The sequence below is a fragment of the Musca autumnalis genome, unplaced genomic scaffold, assembly GCF_047663935.1.
Source record: "Musca autumnalis isolate F117 unplaced genomic scaffold, ASM4766393v1 scaffold_5, whole genome shotgun sequence".
Lineage (NCBI taxonomy): Eukaryota > Metazoa > Arthropoda > Insecta > Diptera > Muscidae > Musca > Musca autumnalis.
In genome coordinates, this window is record NW_027412088.1 from 193,224,533 (window position 1) to 193,249,250 (window position 24,718).

The 24,718-nt window shown below is 39.4% G+C and overlaps 1 protein-coding gene across 1 annotated transcript; it reads right to left on the reverse strand.

Annotated features, from left to right (window-relative positions):
• Positions 1–10,271: 10,271 nt before the first annotated feature.
• Positions 10,272–11,505, reverse strand: LOC141406414 (uncharacterized). The gene is made up of 2 exons (XM_073991773.1): positions 11,439–11,505; positions 10,272–11,379 (listed from the first exon to the last, which is right to left on the reverse strand). Exons 1-2 carry the CDS (start codon positions 11,448–11,450, stop codon positions 10,531–10,533), a joined length of 861 nt encoding a protein of 286 aa, XP_073847874.1. The 5' UTR covers positions 11,451–11,505; the 3' UTR covers positions 10,272–10,530.
• Positions 11,506–24,718: the final 13,213 nt, after the last annotated feature.

Below are 24,718 nucleotides of genomic sequence, written 5' to 3' on the forward strand. Positions count from 1 at the left end.
GTCAAATCCATTGCGTTCACCTTAATCTGTCAAAAAGCTCTAATATAAACATGGCTTTAGACCTCGAAAGGCCATGGTAGAACAAACAGGGTAAAGTAAATACTACAACAAATACAACTCAACAACAACCACATAAGCTTTGTTCCTTTACTTACCTGAGGTTACCATTTTTACCATTTTTAACCTGCAAAGCGTTCCTTAACCCCGAAAAGTGGCAAAACTGGAAGCAATTTTTAAGAGAGTGAGAGTGGAGAGAGAGCGACAATGGCTTTCTCTTCTACCACAGGCTACCAGCAAAATTTCTACAGGCAAAAAATGGCAGAACTGATACTTTACTATTTCCCGGTCCACACTAGAGTGATTTCATTGAAAAAATTGCATGAAATTATGCGTCCATAACTCGACTTCCATAGTAGGGTAAAATCATAAAATTGCTGTAGTGGGGAATTCGATTTAAGAACGCCTAATTTCATGAAATTTTTTATTGAAATTCACGCTAATGTGGACCGGGACTATGGAGGTTGATCTAGAGACACATAATTTCATGCAATTTTTTAATGAAATCACTCTAGTGTGGACCGGGACTATAGAATAGAAAATCTTAGATTTTCTATTTAGAATAGAAAACATTACAGTAAGTTCACATATGGATTTAGTTAATCAAGCTTGTTTGAATTGTCAAATCCATTGCGTTCACCTTAATCTGTCAAAAAGCTCTAATATAAACATGGCTTTAGACCTCGAAAGGCCATGGTAGAACAAACAAGGTAAAGTAAATACTACAACAAATACAACTCAACAACAACCACATAAGCTTTGTTCCTTTACTTACCTGAGGTTACCATTTTTAACCTGCAAAGCGTTCCTTAACCCCCAAAAGTGGCAAAACTGGAAGCAATTTTTAAGAGAGTGAGAGTGGAGAGAGAGCGGCAATGGCTTTCTCTTCTACCACAGGCTACCAGCAAAATTTCTACAGGCAAAAAATGGCAGAACTGATACTTTACTATTTCCCGGTCCACACTAGAGTGATTTCATTGAAAAAATTGCATGAAATTATGCGTCCATAACTCGACTTCCATAGTAGGGTAAAATCATAAAATTGCTGTAGTGGGGAATTCGATTTAAGAACGCCTAATTTCATGAAATTTTTTATTGAAATTCACGCTAATGTGGACCGGGACTATGGAGGTTGATCTAGAGACGCATAATTTCATGCAATTTTTTAATGAAATCACTCTAGTGTGGACCGGGACTATAGAATAGAAAATCTTAGATTTTCTATTTAGAATAGAAAACATTACAGTAAGTTCACATATGGATTTAGTTAATCAAGCTTGTTTGAATTGTCAAATCCATTGCGTTCACCTCAATCTGTCAAAAAGCTCTAATATAAACATGGCTTTAGACCTCGAAAGGCCATGGTAGAACAAACAAGGTAAAGTAAATACTACAACAAATACAACTCAACAACAACCACATAAGCTTTGTTCCTTTACTTACCTGAGGTTACCATTTTTACCATTTTTAACCTGCAAAGCGTTCCTTAACCCCCAAAAGTGGCAAAACTGGAAGCAATTTTTAAGAGAGTGAGAGTGGAGAGAGAGCGACAATGGCTTTCTCTTCTACCACAGGCTACCAGCAAAATTTCTACAGGCAAAAAATGGCAGAACTGATACTTTACTATTTCCCGGTCCACACTAGAGTGATTTCATTGAAAAAATTGCATGAAATTATGCGTCCATAACTCGACTTCCATAGTAGGGTAAAATCATAAAATTGCTGTAGTGGGGAATTCGATTTAAGAACGCCTAATTTCATGAAATTTTTTATTGAAATTCACGCTAATGTGGACCGGGACTATGGAGGTTGATCTAGAGACGCATAATTTCATGCAATTTTTTAATGAAATCACTCTAGTGTGGACCGGGACTATAGAATAGAAAATCTTAGATTTTCTATTTAGAATAGAAAACATTACAGTAAGTTCACATATGGATTTAGTTAATCAAGCTTGTTTGAATTGTCAAATCCATTGCGTTCACCTCAATCTGTCAAAAAGCTCTAATATAAACATGGCTTTAGACCTCGAAATGCCATGGTAGAACAAACAAGGTAAAGTAAATACTACAACAAATACAACTCAACAACAACCACATAAGCTTTGTTCCTTTACTTACCTGAGGTTACCATTTTTAACCTGCAAAGCGTTCCTTAACCCCGAAAAGTGGCAAAACTGGAAGCAATTTTTAAGAGAGTGAGAGTGGAGAGAGAGCGACAATGGCTTTCTCTTCTACCACAGGCTACCAGCAAAATTTCTACAGGCAAAAAATGGCAGAACTGATTTTTCGACTTTTGTTTGACGATTATTTCACAATGAAAAAGAAAATGGACGAAAAACAGAAGAAAAGGTCGAACGCTGACAAAACTAAATTAAAAACTGTGAAATAAAAGACGAAAATTGATTTTTTTATGTTTCTTTTTGACATTGCTGCCAGATCTACCATTTTTCCGTTCCTTTACTTTTCTGGTAAAAATGTTCATGAGAGAGCAATTTTGAGCAATTTTGACACTTTTCTCTTTTACCACCCTTACCATTAAAAAAGTAAAGGAACAAAGCTATAGAAATTTGTTTTTGTTTGTAATGTTAGTGTCATCGGTATATGTAAACAAAACAAGGAAATGATATACATTTCATTTATACATTTATTGGAATTTAAAAAACTAATAATTTTTTACATTTGATTGAATATGTTGGAACAGGAGCATGAATCAAAAATCGTTACATTTTCAATTTGAATGTTTCCATATCATTCCACTAAATGCATAATTTCTCACAGATAGTAGACTTCTTGCAAAAATGTTTGGGATCGCTGAAAATTCATTAAAAAAGGACAAGCTGTTTCAATCTTTTGTTTTTGAAACATCATGCTGGGCAGATGTTTTTCACGTGACAGCTGATGCTCCTCAGCTGCTATAGATTGGAGATGTTCTCCGACTGCATTCACATGATAGTTGAATGCTATTTACTATCCAGCAAAAAAGTTTGGAAGTAGTGCAATGCAGAGTTATGATTTCAATACATCTTTCGATGCAGTCCACACGGAGTTATGAAAATGCACTGCGCTCGATACATTTTGGAAGCACTCGCTTAAAGATCCCTAGCCAAGCAAGCCAATTTTTTGATCCCTACAGTCTTTTTTTCTGAACACAAGAAAGAGTGTTTAAAATTCTAAGAATTAGTTTTATAAAAAATAAAGAAATACAAACTAAAGTTATGAACATTGCTGTAATTCACGAGACGCAAATTATCTCTTGTAAAATTCATAGGAAAAGATGTACTCCAGCGGCAATTGTTCTAGAGATTTAACTGCATCCGCGGATGCAAACATTTTGCTGGGTAGGCGTTTACACAAGACAGTCTGTCTGCAAATACAACTCTGATTTACTAACACATACATACATACATTTGTCGGCTGTCTCCCAGCTGTCCATAATTTTTTCACAGACAATAGGGTTAACAAATTTTTGACATTTTCTGTAAAAATAAGTGAGATAATAATTTAAATGTGTTGAAAACAAAAGAAAATGAACAAAAACAAAATATTTGAACGGAAAAGAAAAAGAAATCAACGATTTTGCATTCATAATTCTACAACTATTTTTACAGTTTTCTGGACGCCTACGTCACACGGGCAAGTTTTGGGGTTTTGACAATCAATACATGTACTCAACTGTCCTGTCATGTGTATACGCAGGGTTAAACCTGATTGATAGGTTTATTGATTTAGGGTTTCTCTCTTGTAACGTTGGACATCTTGACATGCCTGGATCGGGGAGTCCTATCCACCATACAGTGAATAGGATGGCACTCATGGTAGCACCCAAGCAATTACCCCAACGCATGGTGTAAGAAAGAAGGTGATACAATAATAGCAACCTATGTCTTCATTTGCTGTCAAAACATATTTTTAATCAAAAATAAATAACAAATATTTCGCTTCTATAAAAAATATCTGTGTACAACATCTTTGTTTAAGCTTCGCGAATAATATTTTAACGTTTTCTTCTAACTTTTGTGGATATTTCGCGCAAAAAAAAATTTGACAGCAAATGAAGACTACAACCTAACGTCAACTATTGGATCACCTTGTTAAATTCGCCTTGCCCCAACGAAAGCATGCCATTGTGTTGCTGTATTGGAAAAATCTTTGTCTCCTCATGTAGGTGTTGTTCCACTGAAGCCATGAGGAGGCACACTTTTGCAGTTTTTAGGGTGGCCTTCTGACAGATTTGAGTATTTTTCCATCGGGTTGCATTTATATTCGTTTTTATAGTTGTAGCAGCATAAAACCTACGTAGAAACATTTATATTCGGGGGCCACACTGACGCCGGACAGCTAACCACAGACCGACATATCGCGTTATATGTGGTCAACAAGGTTTCTATATCTGCACTCCAAGTGCTGCCGGCTAGGGACTTGAGGAACTTGTTCTTACACCTCAGTTTGTCGCAGATAATGTGGCATACGCGAACATGCTGTTGAATGTGACGCCTAGAATCTCAGTGAACACCTCTACAGTCTATGCGGTAAAGAAAGTGGCCGTAGATTTAGTGACGCATATTTGCATATCCTCGCGTGAAAAAAGGTAGTAAGATCAATCAAATAGGAGTTCAGCCTTTTACAAATGACATCGGGGAAGGTACTAGATGCCAAGATCGTACAATGATCCGCATACGTTACGATCTCAATGCCGTCTGGAGGTTGTAGAGTACTGTAAAGATAAAGGTTAAATAATTCTGGAGATATCATGGTTTTACTCTACAGGGCTTGGAATTCCTCGTACGAGAAGCGTCCATACATACAACTGATTATCCCCCGCCGGGGATAACAATCTTGGCGCGATGCGGGCGCTAGACGTCACAATCCTCTCATTTAACTTCTTGCAGTGTTGAACTGGGAGGCTGTGGTCGATCAAAGGTTATCCACTCTCTGTCACGCACCAACACAGGGCACTAGAAACTCATAGTGCATCTCTGGACTGAGTGACATATATTTGGTAGCGATCTCCTACCAAAGTAATGGTGAAATCCCCTAACACCTGGGTGTAATGCGACCAAGTTTTGCAGTTAGGGTACCAACTGTATTAGAACGAAGCCTCGCTTGATACCTGGGCACCTCAGAGAGTATTTCAGCCCTAGTCATGGTAGTGGAGGGCTATTCCATGATTGTCCTCATCTCCCCCATTAACCATCAAATCCAAAACCGGTACACCTCTTCAACAATACACATAGCCACATTCTTCATCTACAAATCAATAACCAACCATACATCATCGAATCACAGTAACATCATCATCATCTCCACAGCACATACATTTCAATAGTCAGGATGATCACAATGGACCTCAAGGTCTCCGAGTGGAGTGGCTGCCGGCACGGCAGTTACGCATCCTAAACCTAACCTAACCTATCCAACGTTTCAAATTTTGTAGAAGGCAGTTTGCTCGATGTCCTCAAAAGGATTGGAGGGCTTGACTGTAGCAACGGATTTTGATAAGTCGAGCGTTACCATCACTGTTCTATCACACGGCTTGCTCCGGTTGAGAGTCCTTGACTAATATGTGTGGAGATGTCGTTCAGCGCTGTTGTAGTGCTTTGCTGATGATCAGCAACTGGCTAGCTATTTCTGATGCTGGACTATAGACTATGGGAGACAAAAGCAAAATTGGTCTGTACGCTTCACGTTTGTTGGCATCCTTGCCTTGGTTTCAGTAGCGACATCATCCTGCCGATTTGCCAGAATTCGGTAACGATAGGCCTGGCTAGCGAGAGGTTGAGAACTTTAGTGATATATTCGACTCCCGGCTCATCCAGCTGTTACAGCATTATCATGGAGATTCTATCAGGATCCAACGCTTTGGATGATTTAGCCTTCCTGATGACATTCGCAACATCATCCATTGTAAATTGTAGTCGTTCATCCCCGGCAGGAAGAGATCTATTGGGACGCAGTACTATTCTCTTCGACACGTTACCACCGGGATACTCAACAAACTGCCGATTAAAATAACTTGAACACTTCTTCAGGTTAGTCAGCGCAACGTCGCCAAACGTGACTGAGGTACTATCTTCCTTATTTCCAGTGTTCGAGAGTGACTTTATCGTTGCCCACAATTCACCTATTCCGGCTATAATGACGCCACCGCTTATGCTCACCGATCAACCTGTTAACTTCCATGTTAGCTTCCTGGTTCTGAGGTCACTGGGGTTATGACGACGCTCATTTGCTACGAGAAGGTTGTTTTGGTAAACTAGAATACTTCAGATAGTCTTCTATGTAGAATAGAAGACCTCATCTTCGATGTGGAAAAGCAGAACTCAGAAGGTATTTTATGCGGACCAGAATACATCAGATAGTCTTCTATCTGGAATAGACTGTCTTCTATGTTGAATAGAATACACAAGAATGTCTTCTATGTAGAATAGACCTCAGAAGGTCTTCTAAGTGGAGTATAAGATCTCAGGAGGTCTTCTATGTGGAATGGAAACCTGAATGTCGTTTATGGGAAATAGAATACCTTAGAAGGTCGTCTATGTGCAATAGAAGACCTCAGTAAGTATTTTATATATAATGAAGAGCTCAAAAGGTCTACTATGAGGAAAAGAATACTTCAGCAGAAGGTCTTCAATGTTGAATACAAAATATCTTTGTAGAATAAAAGGCCTCTTTGCGGAATAGAAGAACTCAGAAAGTCGTTTGTATAGCAAGTAGACCTCTGAAGATTTTGTATGTGAAAAAGAAGACATCAGAATGTCTTCTATGTGGAATGGAAAACCTCGGAAGGTCTTTTATGGGGAATAACAGACCTCAGCAGCTCTTCCATGTGAAAATAAGTTCTCAGAAGGTCTTCTATGTTTATTTGAAGACTTTGGAATGTCCTCTATGTAAGCTAGGACAAATCATAAGGTCATCTGTGGGGTATAGAAGGTCTCAGAAAGAATATAATGCCTAAGAAGATATTCTATATGGAATAGAAAACCTCAGAAGGTCTTTTATGTGGAAAACAAGACCTAATAAGGTCTTCTAAGTGGACTAGGATACATCAGGAGGTATTCTATGCGGAATAGAAGACCTCAGAAGGTCTTCTATGGGGAATGGAAAACATTAGAATGTCTCCTGTGTAGAATAGAGGACCTCAGAAGATCTTTCATGTGGACTAGAAGACTTCAGAAGGTATTTTAAGTAAAATAGAAGACCTCAGAAGATCTTCCAGGTAAAATAGAAGACCTCGGACCTCTATGTTGGCTATGATACCTCAGGAGGTGTTCTATGTTATTTTGATGAATTCAAAATATGTCCTATGTGGACTAGGATAACTCACAAGGCCATCTGTGGGAAGTAGAAGGAAAAGAAGACTTCGAAAGGTATTCTATATGGAAAACAAGACCTCAGAAGGTCTTCTAAGTGGACTAGGATACCTCAGAAGGTATTCTATTCGGGATAGAAGAACTCAGAAGGTCTTCTATGGGGAATGGAAAACATCAGAAGGTTTCCTGTGTGGAATAGAACACCTCAGAAGGTCTTCTATGTGGACCAGGATACTTCAGATGGTCTGTTATGTAAAATAGATGACCTCAGAAGATCTTCCATGTGGACTAGGAGACTTCAGAAGATCTTCTATGTGAAATATAACATCTCAGAAATTCTTCTATGTGGCCTATGATACCTCAGGAAGTTTTCTACGTTATTGTGAAGACTTCAGACGGTCTCCTATGTGGAATAGGATAACTCACAAGGTCTTCTCTGGGAAATAGAAGGTCTCAGAAAGTCTTTAATGTGGAAAAGAAGACTTCAAAAGGTATTCTAGTTGAAACAGAAGACCTCAGAATATATTCTATGTGGAATATGGGGAATGGAACACATCAGAAGGTTTCCTGTGTGGAATAGAACAGCTCAGAAGGTCTTCTAAGTCGACCAGGATACTTCAGATGGTCTTTTATGTAAAATAGATGACCTCTGAAGATCTTCCACGTGGACTAGGATACATCAGAAGGTATTCTATGTGAAATATAACATCTCAGAAATTCTTCTATGTGGCCTATGATACCTCAGGAGGTGTTCTATGTTATTTTGAAGACTTCAGACGGTCTCCTAAGTGGACTAGGATAACTCACAAGGTCTTCTGTGGGAAATAAAAGGCCTCGGAAAGTCTTTAATGCGGAAAAGAGACTTCAAAAGGTATTCTAGGTGAAACAGAAGACCTCAGAATATATTCTATGTGGAATAGAATACATCAGAAGGTCTTTAATGTGGAAAGCAAGACATCAGAAAGCCTTCTATGTGGAATAGAAGACCTCAGAAAGTCTGCTAAGTGGACTAAGATACCTCAGAAGATATTCTATGCGGGATAGAAGACCTCAGAAGGTCTTCTATGGGGAATGGAAAACATCAGAAGGTCCACACAGAAGAGGAATAGAACACCTCAGAAGCTCTTCTATGTGGACCAGGATACTTCAGATGGTATTTTATGTAAAATAGAAGACCTCTGAAGATCTTCCATGTGGACTAGGAGACTTCAGAAGTTATTCTATGTGAAATATAGCATCTCAGAAATTCTTCTCTGTGGGCTATGATACCTCAGCAGGTGTTCTATGTTATTTTGAAGACTAGGTTAACTCACAAGGTCTTCTGTGGGAAATAGAAGACCTCAGAAAGTCTTTAATGTGGAAAAGAAGTCCTCAAAAAGTATTCTAGGTGAAACAGAATACCTCAGAACATATTCAATGTGGAATGAAATACCTCAGAAAGTCTTCTATGTGGATTAGTAGACTTCAGAAGGTCATCTTTGTGGGCTAGGATATGTCATAAGGAGTTCTATGGGGAATATAAGATCTCAGGAGGTCTTCTAAGTGGATTAGAAGACCTCCGAACGTCTTCTATGTTAAATAGAAGACCTCAGAATGACTTCTATGTTAAATAGAAGACTTCAAAAAGGTCATCGATGTGGACAAGCATACGTCAGAAAGTCTTCTATGGGGAATACAAGGTTTTCAAGATTTCAGAAGTTGTTCTTTCGGGAAAAGAAGACATCAGAATATGTTATTTTTAGGATACCTCTAAAAGTCTTTTTCGTGGAATAGAAGACCTCAGAAGATCTACTAAGTGGACTAAGATACCTCAGAAGATCTTCTATGTGGAGTAGAAAACGTCGGATAGTTCTTTTTATGGAATAGAAGAACTCCGAAATTCTTCTTGTTGGTATAGGATACATAAGAAGTTCTTCTATTTCCCATAGAAGACCTCAGAAGAATTTCTTTGTGGAATAGATGACTTCAGAAGAACTTTTAATTGGAATAAAAGGCCTCAGAAGGTCTGCTATGTGGAACAGATGAACACAGAAGGTTTTCTGTGTTGACTCGGTACATCAGTAGGTTTTCTATGTAGAATAGAAGACCTCATAAGATCGCCTATATGGACTAGGATAGCTGAGAATGTCTTCTATGTTGAATAGAAATCTTCAGATATTTCTTTTATGGTATAGAGACTTCAGAAATTCTTCTATTTGAGGTAGGAGACCTCAGAAGGTCTTCTATGTGGATTAGAAGGCTTCAGAAAGTCATCTATGTGGATTAGAAGGCTTCACAATGCCATCTATGTGAGCTAGGATACCTCAGAAGGTGTATGGGGAAGACATCAGAAGGTATTCTATATGGGCTAGAATATCTCAGAAGGCCTTCTTTGTGGAACAGAACACCTTAAAGGTCTCTTATGCGGAGTAGAAGACCTCAGAAGATCTACTCTTTGTGAAACAAAAGACCTCTGAAAGCCTTATATGTGGGCTAGGTTACCTCAGGAAGACTTTTATGTGGAAAAGATGATCTGAGAAATGAAATTAACATTGTTTTCTTTGAAAAATAATCAATTTATTTAATAAACAAAAATAAAAATATTTCAAATAATAAATTTTTATTTATCGAAAGTTATCGAAGTCGGATTTACAATTGCTCTGTTCCAGAACCTGTAAGAATCTACACATTTTTACTACGATAACAATTTTTCATTTATCTTATCGAAAAAAAAAGAAAATAGTAAAAATGTGTAGGTCCTAGCAGTTCGGGAACAGACCAAATATTTTCTCAAAATTTTTTACTTTTGCTTTGTTCCAGAACCTGCGAGAAGCTACTATTTTTTACTACGATAACATTTTTTCCTTTATGTTATCGGAAAAAATAGTAAAAATTAGTAGATGCTTGCAGTACTGGAACAGACCATTTATTTTATTTTCGTATGTCTAAAAAATTAAGGATTTCCCATATTTAGTCCATATTTACATTAGGCAATTTTCCTTGCGGCAATTGTCAGTTTGAAGGTGAGAGAGGTGAGGCATATGGTAACCCTTTGCCTCTCAACACCCTCTCTCACCAACAAACTGACAACTGCCGCAAGGAAAATTGCCTAATGTAAATATGGACTTATTATACTCTCACATATTTTTGTTCCTTTTAAGTTACTTCTTCCTCCTTCCACTTTACTTCTTAACAATTCTCACCAATTGTCCTGCGGCATTATATTTATACAAAGGATCGTGAAGTTCTCCGACTTTGGTATATTTCAGCTGGGCAGTAAAATCATTATCTTTGGCTTCAGCTTCCGATTGTTTGGTGGTAAATTGTACCTTTTGTATCGACTGATCAGGATTCACAACAAAATATTGTCCTTGGGAGATTCTGTCGGAATGATTTTCCTGCAAACGATTATAATTTTCAATGGCAGCATTTAAGGCATCCAAAGCAAAATGTTTGGCATCTTCATCCTCGTGATGGTCATAGGCTGCTTGGCTGCGAGGATCTACGTTAATGGGGGCACCATATTGGGCAGCAGGTTGTTGGTGGGGAATTTGTTGGGGTTCAAAACGTTCATCGGTTTGAGGATTGGGTAGACGTTGTGGTGGATTGAAGGAACCGGCCTGGGGTTGTTGGGGGAAATTGGGTTGTCCACGATTTCCGGGGAATGAGGGACGTCTGTTAAAGGGACGTCTATTGGGTCTAACACCACCACCACCATTGGTGTTTGTTCCTGGTTGTTGGTTACTGGGTGGAGGGCCATATTGCCTGTGGGGTTCACTGACGGGTACATATTGCACCTCCTGCCCGGCGAAATCTACACGTTGTTTGGAAATTTCAAATTGATAACCTTGATTGTCGGCATATTGTTGTTCAGCTGCGGTATCATCATCAAAACTGGTTGGTGGCAAATATTCACCGGGCAAATTAAAGGGTATATCGGGACGGAATCCAGCAGGTGCATATGGCGCCTTATGATGCTGGGCAAAGGGGGCTTCTGCGGCAGCATAGGCTATAGAGGCTATTAATAAAACCTTAAAAAGAAAATTTATTTTAAACTCAATTTTCTTTAAAAAAACTTTAGAAAAATTACTTTAAACATCATTGTTGGAGATCCTGAATGTAGCTGCTTATCTTCGACTTATTAGGCAACTGTTATCATTATTCTAGATTAAAGGCATATTTATACGAACTACCTCCTACACTATTGTTTCCAAAAAAGCTATTTAATATTCTAAACATGCGGCAGTGCATCAAGATTGCATTAAGCCCCCATCAGGGTGTCTGCCAAAAAACGAAAAATCAGAAAAAAACACATCTTCGCCAAAAAATTCAGCGTTTACGCACAAAATATTCTTTAAACTCAAAATCATTTAATATGAACAGCACGTCTAAATATGTTTATTGAACTGTAATTATTTGTTGTTATTTTTTGCATAACAACAATGAAGTCATTCACTATTTTGAAAACATTACAACACTGCAGCGTTTTCCTCAGAAAGTTTTAAAACAACAAAAAATACCTCAAATGGTTTTGGAAAATTTCAAGTTCAATGCCAGCGTTTTTCTCAGCTTTGTTATTTTATGCAGATTTTATTCAAATGTTTTGGTTAAAATGTGTGTTAACATCTTGCCATGGCAGCAGCTTTAAAGAAATATTTTTATTAACAAAATTTCCCCTTTAAAAGTGCCGCATATTGGGGCACATTAGTAACAGTTTTAATTAATTAATTTGCTTATCTGTAATGGGCATTCCTGGTTTGAAATTGCCTTATCAATACAAAAGACTTAAGGCAGAAACTTGTATTGACCCATTTCTTACAAATAATCAGCGATTATTTCACAAGTTGTGTGTTGTGAGGGAGAGGCACATATTTAGTTAATTAGCCGCCAATTTGGGTCATTTACATATAAATGATCCACACACATTTTAATAGAAATAAAGAGAGATATTGAAAAGAAACATAGAAACTTAAATGTCGCAGATTTCATTGAAAAGATATTCGCATTTACTGAAACTCTCCGCTATAGAGGTCTTCTCTACGGAATATACAACTTCAGTAGGTCTTCTCTGTAGAATAGTAGACCTCAGGTGATTTTCTATGTAGAGCACAAGACCTCAGGTGAACTTTAATGTGGTGAAGAAGGTCTCAGGAGGTCTTCTATGTAGAGTAGACGACTCCAGAAGGTCTTCAACTGAACTTCTATGTGGCGAAGAAGACCTCAGGAGGTTTCTCATGTGGAGTAAAAGGCTCCATGAGGTCCTCAGTGAAGTGTATGGGTCTCAGCAGGTTACCTATGTGGTGAAAATGGCCTCAGGAGGTCTTATATCTGAAGGTATATCATCAGGGGGGTGTAGGGATCATCATGAGTTCTCAGGAAATCTTCTATGTGGTGAAAATGCCCTCAGGAGGGTGGAGTAGAAGACCTCCGAATTTAATCTCTCTAGCGTAGAAGACCCCAGAAGGTCTTCTCGGTAGCGTAGTGGACCTCAGAAGGTCTTCTCTGTAGCGTAGACGATTTCAGGAGGTCTTCTCTGTAGCGTACACGATTTCAGCAGGTCTTCTCTGTAGCGTAGAAGTCCCCAGAAGGTCTTCTCTGTAGCGTAGAAGACCTCAGAAGGTCTTCTCGGTAGCGTAGTGGACCTCAGAAGGTCTTCTCGGTAGCGCAGTGGACCTCAGAAGGCCTTCTCGGTAGCGCAGTGGACCTCAGAAGGTCTTCTCTGTAGCGTAGACGATTTCAGGAGGTCTTCTCTGTAGCGTAGGACCCCTAGAAAGGTATTCTTTGTAGCGTAGAACACCTCAGAAGGTCTTCTCTGTAGCGCAGAAGTCCTCAGAAGGTCCTCTCTGTAGCGTAGACGATTTCACGAGGTCTTCTCTGTGGCGTATAAGACCCCAGAAGGTCTTCTCTGTAGATTAGAAGACCTCAGAAGGTCTTCTCGGTAGCGTAGTGGACCTCAGAAGGCCTTCTCGGTTGCATAGAATACCCCAGAAAAACTTCTCTGTAGCGACTTCAGGAGGTCTTCTCTGTAGCGTAGGATCGCTAGAAAGGTATTCTTTGTAGCGTAGAACACCTCAGAATGCCTTCTCTGTAGCGTATAAGACCCCAGAAGGTCTTCTCTGTAGCGTAGAAGACCTCAGAAGGTCTTCTCGGTAGCGTAGTGGACCTCAGAAGGTCTTCTCTGTAGCGTAGACGATTTCAGGAGGTCTTCGCTGTAGCGTAGGACCCCTAGATAGGTATTCTTTGTAGCGTAGAACACCTCAGAAGGTCTTCTCTGTAGCGCAGAAGTCCTCAGAAGGTCTTCTCTGTAGCGTAGAGGATTTCAGGAGGTCTTCTCTGTAGCGTAGAAGACCCAAGAATGTGTTCTATGTAGCGCAGAAAACCTCAGAAGGTAGCGTAGTGGACCTCAGAAGGTCTTCTCGGTGGCGTAGAGGACCTCAGAAGATCTTCTCTGCAGCGTAGAAGACCCCTGAAAGTCTTCTCTGTAGCGTAGGACCCCTAGAAAGGTATTCTGTAGAGTAGAAGACGTCAGAAGTTTTATCTGTGGCGAAGAAGACCTCAAAAGTTCTTCTCTGTAGGGTAGAAGACCTCAAGTGGTCATCGCTGAAGGTCTTCTCTCACGAAACCTTCTCTATAGAACAGAAGACATTAGGAGGCCTTCCCTATAGAACAGAAGACTCTGGGGGTCTTCTCTGTAGAATAGAATATCTCTTGAGGTCTTCTCTATAAAGTAAACGACTTCGGGAGGTCTTCTCTATAGAGTAAAATAACTAGGGAGGTCTTCGCTCTAGAGTAGAATATCTCTTGAGGTCTTATCTATAGAGTAGGAGACCTCGGGTTGTCTTCTCTATATAATAGAAGACCTCGGGTGGTCTTCCCTATAGAATAGAATACCTCGGGATGTATTCTTTGTAGAATAGAATACCTCTTCTCTATATAATAGAAGACCTCGGGTGGTCTTCCCTATAGAATAGAATACCTCGGGATGTATTCTTTGTAGAATAGAATACCTCGGGAGGTCTTTTCAATAGAGTAGAAGACCTCGGGAGGTCTTCTTTATAGAGTATAAGACCTCGGAAGGTCTTCTTTACAGAGTATAAGACCTCGGGAGGTCATCTCTGTAGAGTAGAAGACCTCAGGAGGTCTTCTTTATAGAGTAGAAGACTTCGGGACGTCTTCATTATAGAATAGAAGACCTCGGAAGTCTTCTCTGTAGAGTAGAAGACCTCAGAGGTCTTTTTTATAGAGTAGAAAGCCTCGGGTGGTCTTCTCTATACAATAGAAGACCTCGGGAGGTCTTCTCTGTAGAGTAGAAGGCGTCGGGAGGTCTTCTCTATAGAGTAAAAGACTTCGGGGTGTCTTTTCTATAGAGTAGAAGACCTCGGGTGGTCTTCTCTATAGAGTAGAAGACCTCGGGATGTATTCTTTATAGAATAGAATATCTCGGCAGGTTTTCTCAATAGAGTACAAGACCTCGGGAGGTCTTCTGTATAGAGTAAACGACCTAGGGAGGTCTTCGCTCTAGAGTAGAATATCTCTTGAGGTCTTTTCTATAGAGTAGAAGACATCGGGAGGTCTTCTCTATAGAGTAAAAGATCTCGGGAGGTCTTCTCTATAGAGTAAAAGACCTCGGGAGGTCTTCTATATAGAGTAAAATACCTCGGGAGGTCTTCTCTATAGAGTAGAAGTCCTCGGGAAGTCTTATCTATAGAGTAGAAGACATCTGGAAGTCTTCTCTGAATAGAAGACCTCGGGAAGTCTTCTCTGTAGAGTAGAAGACCTCAGAGGTCTTCTTTATAGAGTAGAAGCCTCGGGAGGTATTCTCTGTAGAGTAGAAGGCGTCGGGAGGTCTTCTCTGTAGAGTAGAAGGCGTCGGGAGGTCTTCTCTATAGAGTAGAAGATTCGGGGTGTCTTCTCTATAAAGTAAACGTCCTCGGGAGGTCTTCTCTATAGAGTAAACGACCTATGGAGGTCTTCGCTTTAGAGTAGAATATCTATTGAGGTCTTCTCTATAGAGTAGGAGACCTCGGGAGGTCTTCTCTATAGAGTAGGAGACCTCGGATGGTCTTCTCTATAGAGTAGAAGACATCGGGAGGTCTTCTCTATAGAGTAGGAGACATCGGGAGGCTTCTCTTTAGAACAGAAGACCTCGGAAGATCTTCTCTATAGAGTAAAAGACCTCAGGAGGTCTTCTCTATAGAGTAAAAGACCTCGGGAGGTCTTCTCTATAGAGTAAAAGACCTCGGAAGGTCTTCTCTATAGAGTAAAAGACCTCGGGAGGTCTTCTCTATAGAGTAAAAGACCTCGGAAGGTCTTCTCTATAGAGTAAAAGACCTCGGGAGGTCTTCTCTATAGAGTAAAAGACCTCGGAAGGTCTTCTCTATAGAGTAGTAGACCTTGGGAGGTATTCTCTGTAGAGTAGAAGACTTCGGGACGTCTTCGCTATAGAATATAGGGCCTCGGGAAGTCTTCTCTATAGAGTAGAAGACCTCAGAGGTCTTCTTTATAGAGTAGAAGGGCTCGGGAGCTCTTCTCTATAGGATAGAAGATCTCGAGAGGTTTTCTCTATAGAGTAGAAAACCTCGGGAGGTATTTTCTGTAGAGTCGGGAGGTCTTCTCTACAGAGTAGAAGACCTCGAGAGGTCTTCTTTATAGAGTAGAAGACCTCGGGAGGTCTTCTCTATACAGTAGAAGACTTTGGGACGTCTTCTCTATACAGTAGAAGACTTTGGGACGTCTTCTCTATAGACTAGAAGACCTCGGGAGGTCTTCTCTATAGAGTAGAAGAACTCGTCTTCTTTTAGAGTAGAAGACCTCGGAGAGTCTTCTCTATGGAGTAGAAGACCTCAGGAGGTCTTCTTTATAGAGTAGACGACTTCTCTATAGAATAGAAGACCTCGGGAAACCTTCTCTATAGAGTAGAAGACTTCAGAGGTCTTCTCAATAGAATAGAAGACCTCGGGAGGTTTTCTCTATAGAGTTGAAAACCTCGGGAGGTCTTCTATGTAGAGTAGAAGGCCTCGGGAGGTCTTCTCTATAGAGTAGAAGATTTCGGGACGTCTTCTCTATAGAATAGAGGACCTCGAGAAGTCTTCTCTATAGAGTAGAAGACCTCAGAGTTCTTCTTTATAGAGTAGAAGGCCTCGGGAAGTCTTCTTTATAGAATAGAATACCTCGGGAGGTCTTCTCTTTAGAGTAGAAAAACCCGGGAGGTCTTCTCAGTAGAGTAGAAGACTTATGGAGGTCTTCTCTATAGAATAGAAGACCTCGGGATGTCTTTTCTATAGAATAGAATACCTCGGGAAGTCCTCTCTATAGAATAGAAGACCTCGGGAGGCTTTTTCTATAGACTAGAAAACCTCGGGAGGTATTCTCTGTAGAGCAGATGACTTATGGAAGTCTTCTCTATAGAATAGAAAACTTCGGTAAGTCTCCCCTATAGAGTAGAAGACCTCAGAGGTCTTCTTTATAGAGTAGAAGGCCTCGTGAGGTCCTCTCTATATAATAGAAGACCTCGGGGGTCTTCTCTATAGAGTAGAAGACCTCGGGAGGTCTTCTCTATAGAGTAGAAGAATTCGGGACGTCTTCTCTATAGAATAGAAGACCTCGGGAAGTCTTCTCTATAGAGTAGAAGGCCTCGGGAGGTCTTCTCTATAGAATATAACACCTCGGGAGGCTTTTTCTATAGACTAGAAAACCTCGGGAGGTCTTCTCTGTAGAGTAGGTGACTTATGGAAGTCTTCTCTATAGAATAGAAGACCTCGATAAGTCTTCCCTATAGAGTAGAAGACCTCAGAGGTCTTCTTTATAGAGTAGAAGACCTCAGGAAGTTTTCTCTATGCAAGACATCGGGAGGACTTCTCTACAGAGTACAAGACCTCAGGAGGTGTTCTATATAGAATAAATTACCTCAAGACCTCTTTACAGAATATAAGAATATAGAAATTCCAAACATTTGCGGTCTGTTGTTCGTTTTCTCATCACCAGAACCACAAACTGCTTTGAATACACAGTCGCACCTTGCACTTGTAATGTGAGATCGAACCAAGACTTGGAACATAAACTTGATGTATTACCGACATTCTGATTCATTTAATTACGCAATAATTATGTAAAGCAACATCTATGATACCGTTAATTTTTGTCACATGGGAAATTTAAATGAACCACAAACATAAATGTTTTTGTTGCGGAATTTCAAAAAGACCTTTGACAAAAAACCTGCCGCATTTGAAACCAAGTTGGAAGTTGTGGCTTGACAAAGTTTAGGGCTTTGTGTGTTGGTGTGTGTGTGGTTGGCATAGTGTGTCTATTTGTGTGTTTGTTACTAGGCCTATGATAGATTTTTTGTTTGTTTTTGTTTTTCTTTCAGCCCTTTTATCAAATGCCACACTTGATTTGACATTAAATGACAGCTGAGAAAAACAAAAAACAACTTGAAAAAGGAATTTGAAGTAGCAATTGTTTAACAATATTGTGAGTTATAGATTTTGTTGGGGGTATGGGAGAAGGAGAGAAGAAGATAAAGTGGATGAAATTGTAGCATATTTTTGTTGTGTTTTCTACACTTGTTATTGGTGTCAAGTGTCACACCAAAATGAAGAGCTGACATCAACTAAATTTAAAAAAAAAGTGAGAGGGGAATTGTTTTTTTTTTCATTTTGTTTTCGCTTCTAAAGTGGCAACCTAATGATTATGGCATTAATGAGGTGATGATGGGTCAATACGGATGGTACTGATGATTTTTATGTACTTAACGCTTTTATGGATTGGGGGGCTATTATCGCTGAAACACATGTCAAAAGGGGGTTATGTAAAAAATAAGGCAATTATTGGAGTTTTTTTAAAAATAAATATTTAATTTGATTTCTATTTTTTCTTCGCTTTTTTATCCAAGGGTTTTTGACACACTCCTGACCCACTCCGTACTGCTGTGCACAAGCTAGCCAAGCAGCATGCATATAAAATTAACATAAAAATCGTGAAATTACCGTAAAAACACCACAAAATAATAAAACCAGCAACAATAAAAACAACTCAAAAGAAAACAAAAGTAGATTGGAGCTTCTTCTTGTTTCATTTCTATTTCAAAACTAACAAACTTTTTATTTGTTTTTATTTATTGTTGTATTGTTGCACTAACAAACAACAACAACACCAAAACATTAAATAAATAACATTATCATATCAGAGTTTCCCATCTTTTACTTGTCGTGGTCGTGGTCTAGGTGGCCTAGTCTGTTTATTTTATCTAACATTGACCCACCACCACCGACAACCGACTGACTGACTGATTGGATCTTCGCCAAGTTCTGCCACCAAATGACACCACCACCACCGCCATGAATCATTAACACAGTCATCATCACACCTTAACATGGTTTTGAATTTCAATTTCACAAAAAAAAACATATTTTTTTGGCAAACGGTTTTTGAAAAAAAATTACACGCTTATAACAGTAAAAATTCAGTGTTATTTGAGGTTTTTCTGAATGATTGTGAAATATGGTAGGTTCTGGTTTTTGGTTTCACTTTTGTGCTTGTTCTTGGGGCCCAATGGCATGGGAAACAGTAATTAAATTCTTAGAGAAAATATAGCACAGCTTATTTTATGATTAAAACTTTCACTCTCACAAAATTCGCTAAAATCTAAAAAAAAACTGGAACTGCGAAGGACTTTTCAAGGTTATCATCAAAAATGTTTTTGAAAAGGAAATAAGATAAGACCACCAGAGGTATTCATTTATACACAGAAAGCCACTTAAGGTATTCTTCTCTACAGGAAGACCACTTGAGATCTTCTTCTCTACAGAGAAGATCTCCTAAGACATTCTATTCTACAGAGAAGACCTCCTGCGGCCTTCTTCTCTACAGAGAATACCTCCTGAGGCCTTCTTTTCTCCAGAGAAGACCTCCTGAGACCTTCTTTTCTCCAGAGAAGACCTCCTGAGACCTTCTTCTCTACAGAGAATACCTCCTGAGGCCTTCTTCTCTACAGAGAAGACCTCCTGAGGCCTTCTTCTCTACAGAGAAGACCTCCTGAGGCCATCTTCTCTACAGAGAAGACTTCCTGTGGCCTTCTTCTCTACAGAGAAGACCTCCTGAGGCCTCATTCTCTACAGAGAAGACCTCGTGAGGCCTTCTTTTCTACAGAGGAGAACTCCTGAGGACATCTTTTCTACAGAGAAGACCTCCTGAGGCCTTCTTTTCTCCAGAGAAGACCTCCTGAGGCCTTCTTCTCTACAGAGAAGACGTCCTGAGGTTTTCTACTCACAGAGAAGACCTCCTGAGGCCTTCTTCTCTACAGAGAAGACGTCCTGAGGCCTTCTTCTCTACAGAGAAGACCTCCTGAGGACATCTTTTCTACCGAGAACACCTCGTGAGGCCTTCTTTTCTACAGAGGAGAGCTCCTGAGGACATCTTTTCTACAGAGAAGACCTCCTGAGGGCGTCTTTTCTCCAGAGAAGACCTCGTGAGGCCTTCTTTTCTACAGAGGAGAGCTCCTGAGGACATCTTTTCTACAGAGAAGACCTCCTGAGGCCTTCTTCTCTGCAGAGAAGACCTCCTGAGGCCTTCTTATCTACAGTGAAGACCTCCTGAGGCCTTCTTCTCTACAGAGAAGACCTCCTGAGGCCTTCTTCTCTACAGAGAAGACCTCCTGAGGCCTTCTTCTCTACAGAGAAGACCTCCTGAGGCCTTCTTCTCTACAGAGAAGACCTCCTGAGGCCTTCTTCTCAACAGAGAAGACCTCCTGATGCCTTCTTCTCAACAGAGAAGACCTCCTGAGGCCTTCTTCTCTACAGAGAAGACTCCCTAAGGCCTCCTTCTCAACAGAGAAGACCTCATGAGGCCTTCTTCTCTACAGAGAAAACCTCCTGAGGCCTTCTTCTCTACAGAGAAGACTCCCTGAGGCCTTCTTCTCTACAGAGAAGACCTCCTGAGGCTTTCTTCTCTACAGAGAAGACCTCCTATGGCTTTATTCTCTACAGAGAAGACCTCCTGTGGTCTTCTTCTCTGCAGAGAAGACCTCCTGAGGCCTTCTTCTCTATAGAGAAGACCTCCTGAGGCCTTCTGCTCTACAGAGAAGACCTCCTGTGGCCTTCTTCTCTACAGTGAAGACCTCCTGAGGCTTTCTTCTCTACAGAGAAGACCTCCTGTGGCCTTCTTCTCTACAGAGAAGACCTCCTGAGGCCTTCTTCTCTACAGAGAAGACCTCCTGTGTCCTTCTTCTCTACAGAGAAGACTTCCTGTGGCCTTCTTATCTACAGAGAAGAACTCCTGAGGCCATCTTCTCTACAGAGAAGACCTTCTGAGGCCTTCTTCTCTACTGAGAAGACCTCCTGTGGCCTTCTTATCTACAGAGAAGAACTCCTGAGGCCATCTTCTCTACACAGAAGACCTCCTGAGGCCTTCTTCTCGACAGAGAAGACCTCCTGAGGCCTTCTTCTCTACTGAGAAGACCTCCTGTGGCCTTCTTCTTTACAGAGAAGACCTCCTGTGGCCTTCTTCCTTACAGAGAAGACCTCCTGTGGCCTTTTTCTTTACAGAGAAGACCTCCTGTGGCCTTCTTCTCTACAGAAAAGACCTCCTGTGGCCTTCTTCTCTACAGAGAAAATCTCTTGAGGCCTTCTTTTCTAAGGAGAAGACCTCCTGTGGCCTTCTTTTCTACAGAGAAGACCTCCTGTGGCCTTCTTCTCTACAGAAAAGACCTCCTGTGGCCTTCTTCTCTACAGAGAAGACCTCCTGAGGCCTTCTTCCTACAGAGAAGACCTCCTGAGGCCTTCTTCTCTACAGAACAGACCTCCTGAGGCCTTCTTCTCTACAGAGAAGACCTCCTGAGACCTTCTTCTCTACAGAGAATTCCTCCTGAGGCCTTATTCTCTACAGAGAAGACCTCCTGAGGTCATCTTCTCTACAAAGAAGACCTCTGGAGGCCTTCTTCTCTACAGAGAAGACCTCCTGAGGCCTTCTTTTTTACGGAGAAGAGCTCCTGAGGCCTTCTTTTCTACAGAGAAGACCTCCTGAGGCCTTCTTCTCTACAGAGAAGACGTCCTGAGGTTTTCTTCTTTACAGAGAAGACCTCCTGAGGCCTTCTTCTATACAGAGAAGACCTCCTGAGGCCATCTTCTCTACAGAGAAAACCTCCTGAGGCCATCTTCTCTACAGAGAAGACCCCCCTGAGGCCTTTTTCTCTACAGAGAAGACGCCCTGAGCCCTTCTTCTCTACAGAGAAGACCTCCTGAGGCCTTCTTCCTACAAAGAAGACCTCCTGAGGCCATCTTCTCTACAGAGAAGTCCTCCTGTGGCCTTCTTCTCTACAGAGAAGACCTCCGGAGGCCATCTTCTCTACAGAGAAGACCTCCGGAGGCCATCTTCTCTACAGAGAAGACCTCCGGAGGCCATCTTCTCTACAGAGAAGACCTCCTGAGGCCTTTTTCTCTACAGCGAAGACCTCCGGAGGCCATCTTCTCTACAGAGAAGACCTACCTGAAATCGGGGGATAACGTTATATGGGGGCTATTCCAAAACATGGACCTATGTCCACTAGTTTTGTTATATAAGTTTATTGACACTTAAGAACCCTAAATGTCAAATTATAGGTAAATCGGTCTGAAAATGTAGCTAAAAACGTCAAAATACCGTAAATAGGGGGGTACCGTTATGTGGGGGCTATACCAAAACGTGGACCGATATAGCCCATCATCGAACTTGACCTGCCTGCAAACAAAAGACGCATTTTCCCAAAATTTCAGCGTCCTATCTCCATTTATGTGGATGCTAGAGTGATTACCACAGACGGACGGACGGACGTGCACAGATCGGCTCAGAATTTTACCCTGATCAAGAATATATATACTTTATAGGGTCGCAAATGAGTATTTCAATGCGTTACAAACGGAAAAACAAACTTAATATACCCTCCATACTAGGGTGGAGGGTATAAAAAATATTTTTAATCTGGATTTTAAAAAAAATTCTTTGTTTTTTTTTAAATGTTTGTGGATTTAAAAAAAATATATATTTGTGACGTGAATTTAAATTTCGCATAACTTGTACTTTATATTGCTTAATAAATATAAAACAAATCTCGTTATTTTTTCAAATATTAAAAAAATTATATGTATTTTTTTAACTTGGATTTTATTTAGAAAAAATTTAACGTAAATATGTTTTAAAATATTTTTAATGTGTTTTATTTCAAAAATATTTAATATTTTTAACGTGGATTTTCTTAGATTTTAATTTTTTTGTAAAAAATATTTAACGAGGATTTTTTGTAAAAAAATGTCTAACGTGGGGTTTTTTTAAAATATTTTTAACATGGAAAAATCGTAAAAAATACAAATTTTCTAATCAATGTAAAATTAAAATAATCCACGTTAAAAATATTAAAAAATCCACGTTCAAAATTTTTTTTAAATCAACTTTATTTTGCTTTAAGCCCACGTTAATTAAATTTTTTGAAAATATTTTAAAAATCACTTAAAATATTTTTTACAAAATCCACATTAAAGACATTTTTAAAAAAGTCCAGATGTTTCTTTAACAAATCTTTAAAATTCCACTTTAAAAATCCTATTCATCCTTTCATGAGATATTAAAAAGAATTACAAATTCTCAGAGAATGGTCTGTATACCCGATAAACCACAATTTCCAACAATAGTAATGAACTACAATCCGCCCTTAGAGAATAATGAATAAATTTTAACATCTATGTATGATCAGTGATCACTTAACATGAGTATTCATTTGAATAGTATTATGATTCTGTTTAAATGCAAATTTGATATACCAGAAGCGTGTAAACCAAAAATAACAGTTAAAGAATCAAACCAAAACCACACAAAAAGGAAATAATTTGAAGCACTAGTTCACGTTTCAGCTCAAATTCAAGGGCTTTGCTGTAACATGAACTTTATGGTAACAATTCTGCCAAAAGAAGAAAAAATCACGCCTTGTTGTTGCTACATCATTGCTGTGCTAATGCTGTGGCTCTATCATGAAATAAATCTTGAAATGATGCAGCAAATGATGAACACTTGCTCATGATCAACAATTATTTGTTTAAGAAAAAATTAAAGCATGGGAAAAATGATTTAGAATATGGTAATATTAGTTGCGTAGAAGGATTGGTAACGGTCGGTCTTATTGGAAACTGACCGTGAATTGTAGTCAGAGCTATAACATGACCAAAAAACAATTGTTTAATTTTTTGAAAAAGTCATCTTCAATGAACTCTCCAAACTTCTAGCAAACCAATGTCTCTGAGATCATCGAAGAGCAGATAGCACTCTAGTTTAAAGAATGCTTGCCAATGTCGTTAAACGTATCAATGGTTTATTTTTTCAATTTGCCTTCTGGTTCAGTGATCTTCAGCACCTTCACATTTTAATTGAAGTGATTTAAACAATTTGTAGTTCTTGAGATTTTTTGAATGTTTGTTTTTCTCTTTAGTCATTCATTGTCAAGAGGAAAGTGGCATTGCCATGAAATAATAAAGTTGGGTTGATTAAATGCTCCAATGTTTGCTCAACATATAAATAGGTCTGAGCATTTCTTAATTGGCATTCCATGCTCCTCTGTTAATTACAAAATATATTTATTTAGTTGTTAATCCCCCCCCCCCCCCCTAATAAATATGCCAATTGTTGCTGAGCAGATCTCAAGTTTATGAAACAACAAGTGCAATCAAAACATCACTGTCAAGCAGACAAAATTTATTATGGCTGTCAAAACAGTTGTTATTTTTTGTTTGATAAGTTTATATTCATTATAAGATTTATGTGGTCTATTATTAAATTTAATAATTTATTAATACAACAAAAATGAAAATTAATAATTTTACTATTTTAATTGAATAGCAATTTCATGGCACATTTTTTTTAAGCCATTATAAAAATTTATGTAATTTCAAATAGCAATTCTCTGAGTAATTATCTCTCTCCTTTGCTCTCTGATGTACTACTGCCCTTAATTTGGATAGGTAATATTTTATTATAACAATTTTTATATAAGGAAAAAAGAGACTTAGAGACTTATCATACCTATATTTGTTCAATTAATTCTTTTTTATACCCTCAGCATTTATGCTAACGAGGGTATATACACTTTCATACGGGCAAAATGTCCCTCATCGACGAAATGTGTTTCTGACAATTTGGAGTCAATTTAGCAATGTCCGTCCGTCTGTCCGTCTGTCTGGCTGGTGCGCACGATAACTCTCGAATGGATCAACTGATTCGGTCCAAAATTTGGCTTTCGTAATATTTTGTCCAAACTTAGTTTAAGTTCGAAGATGGGTTATATCGGTCCACTCCTTCCGGTACCTCCCCCACAAAAGTTCGGAATTGTTCGGAAAAATTTGTGCGCAC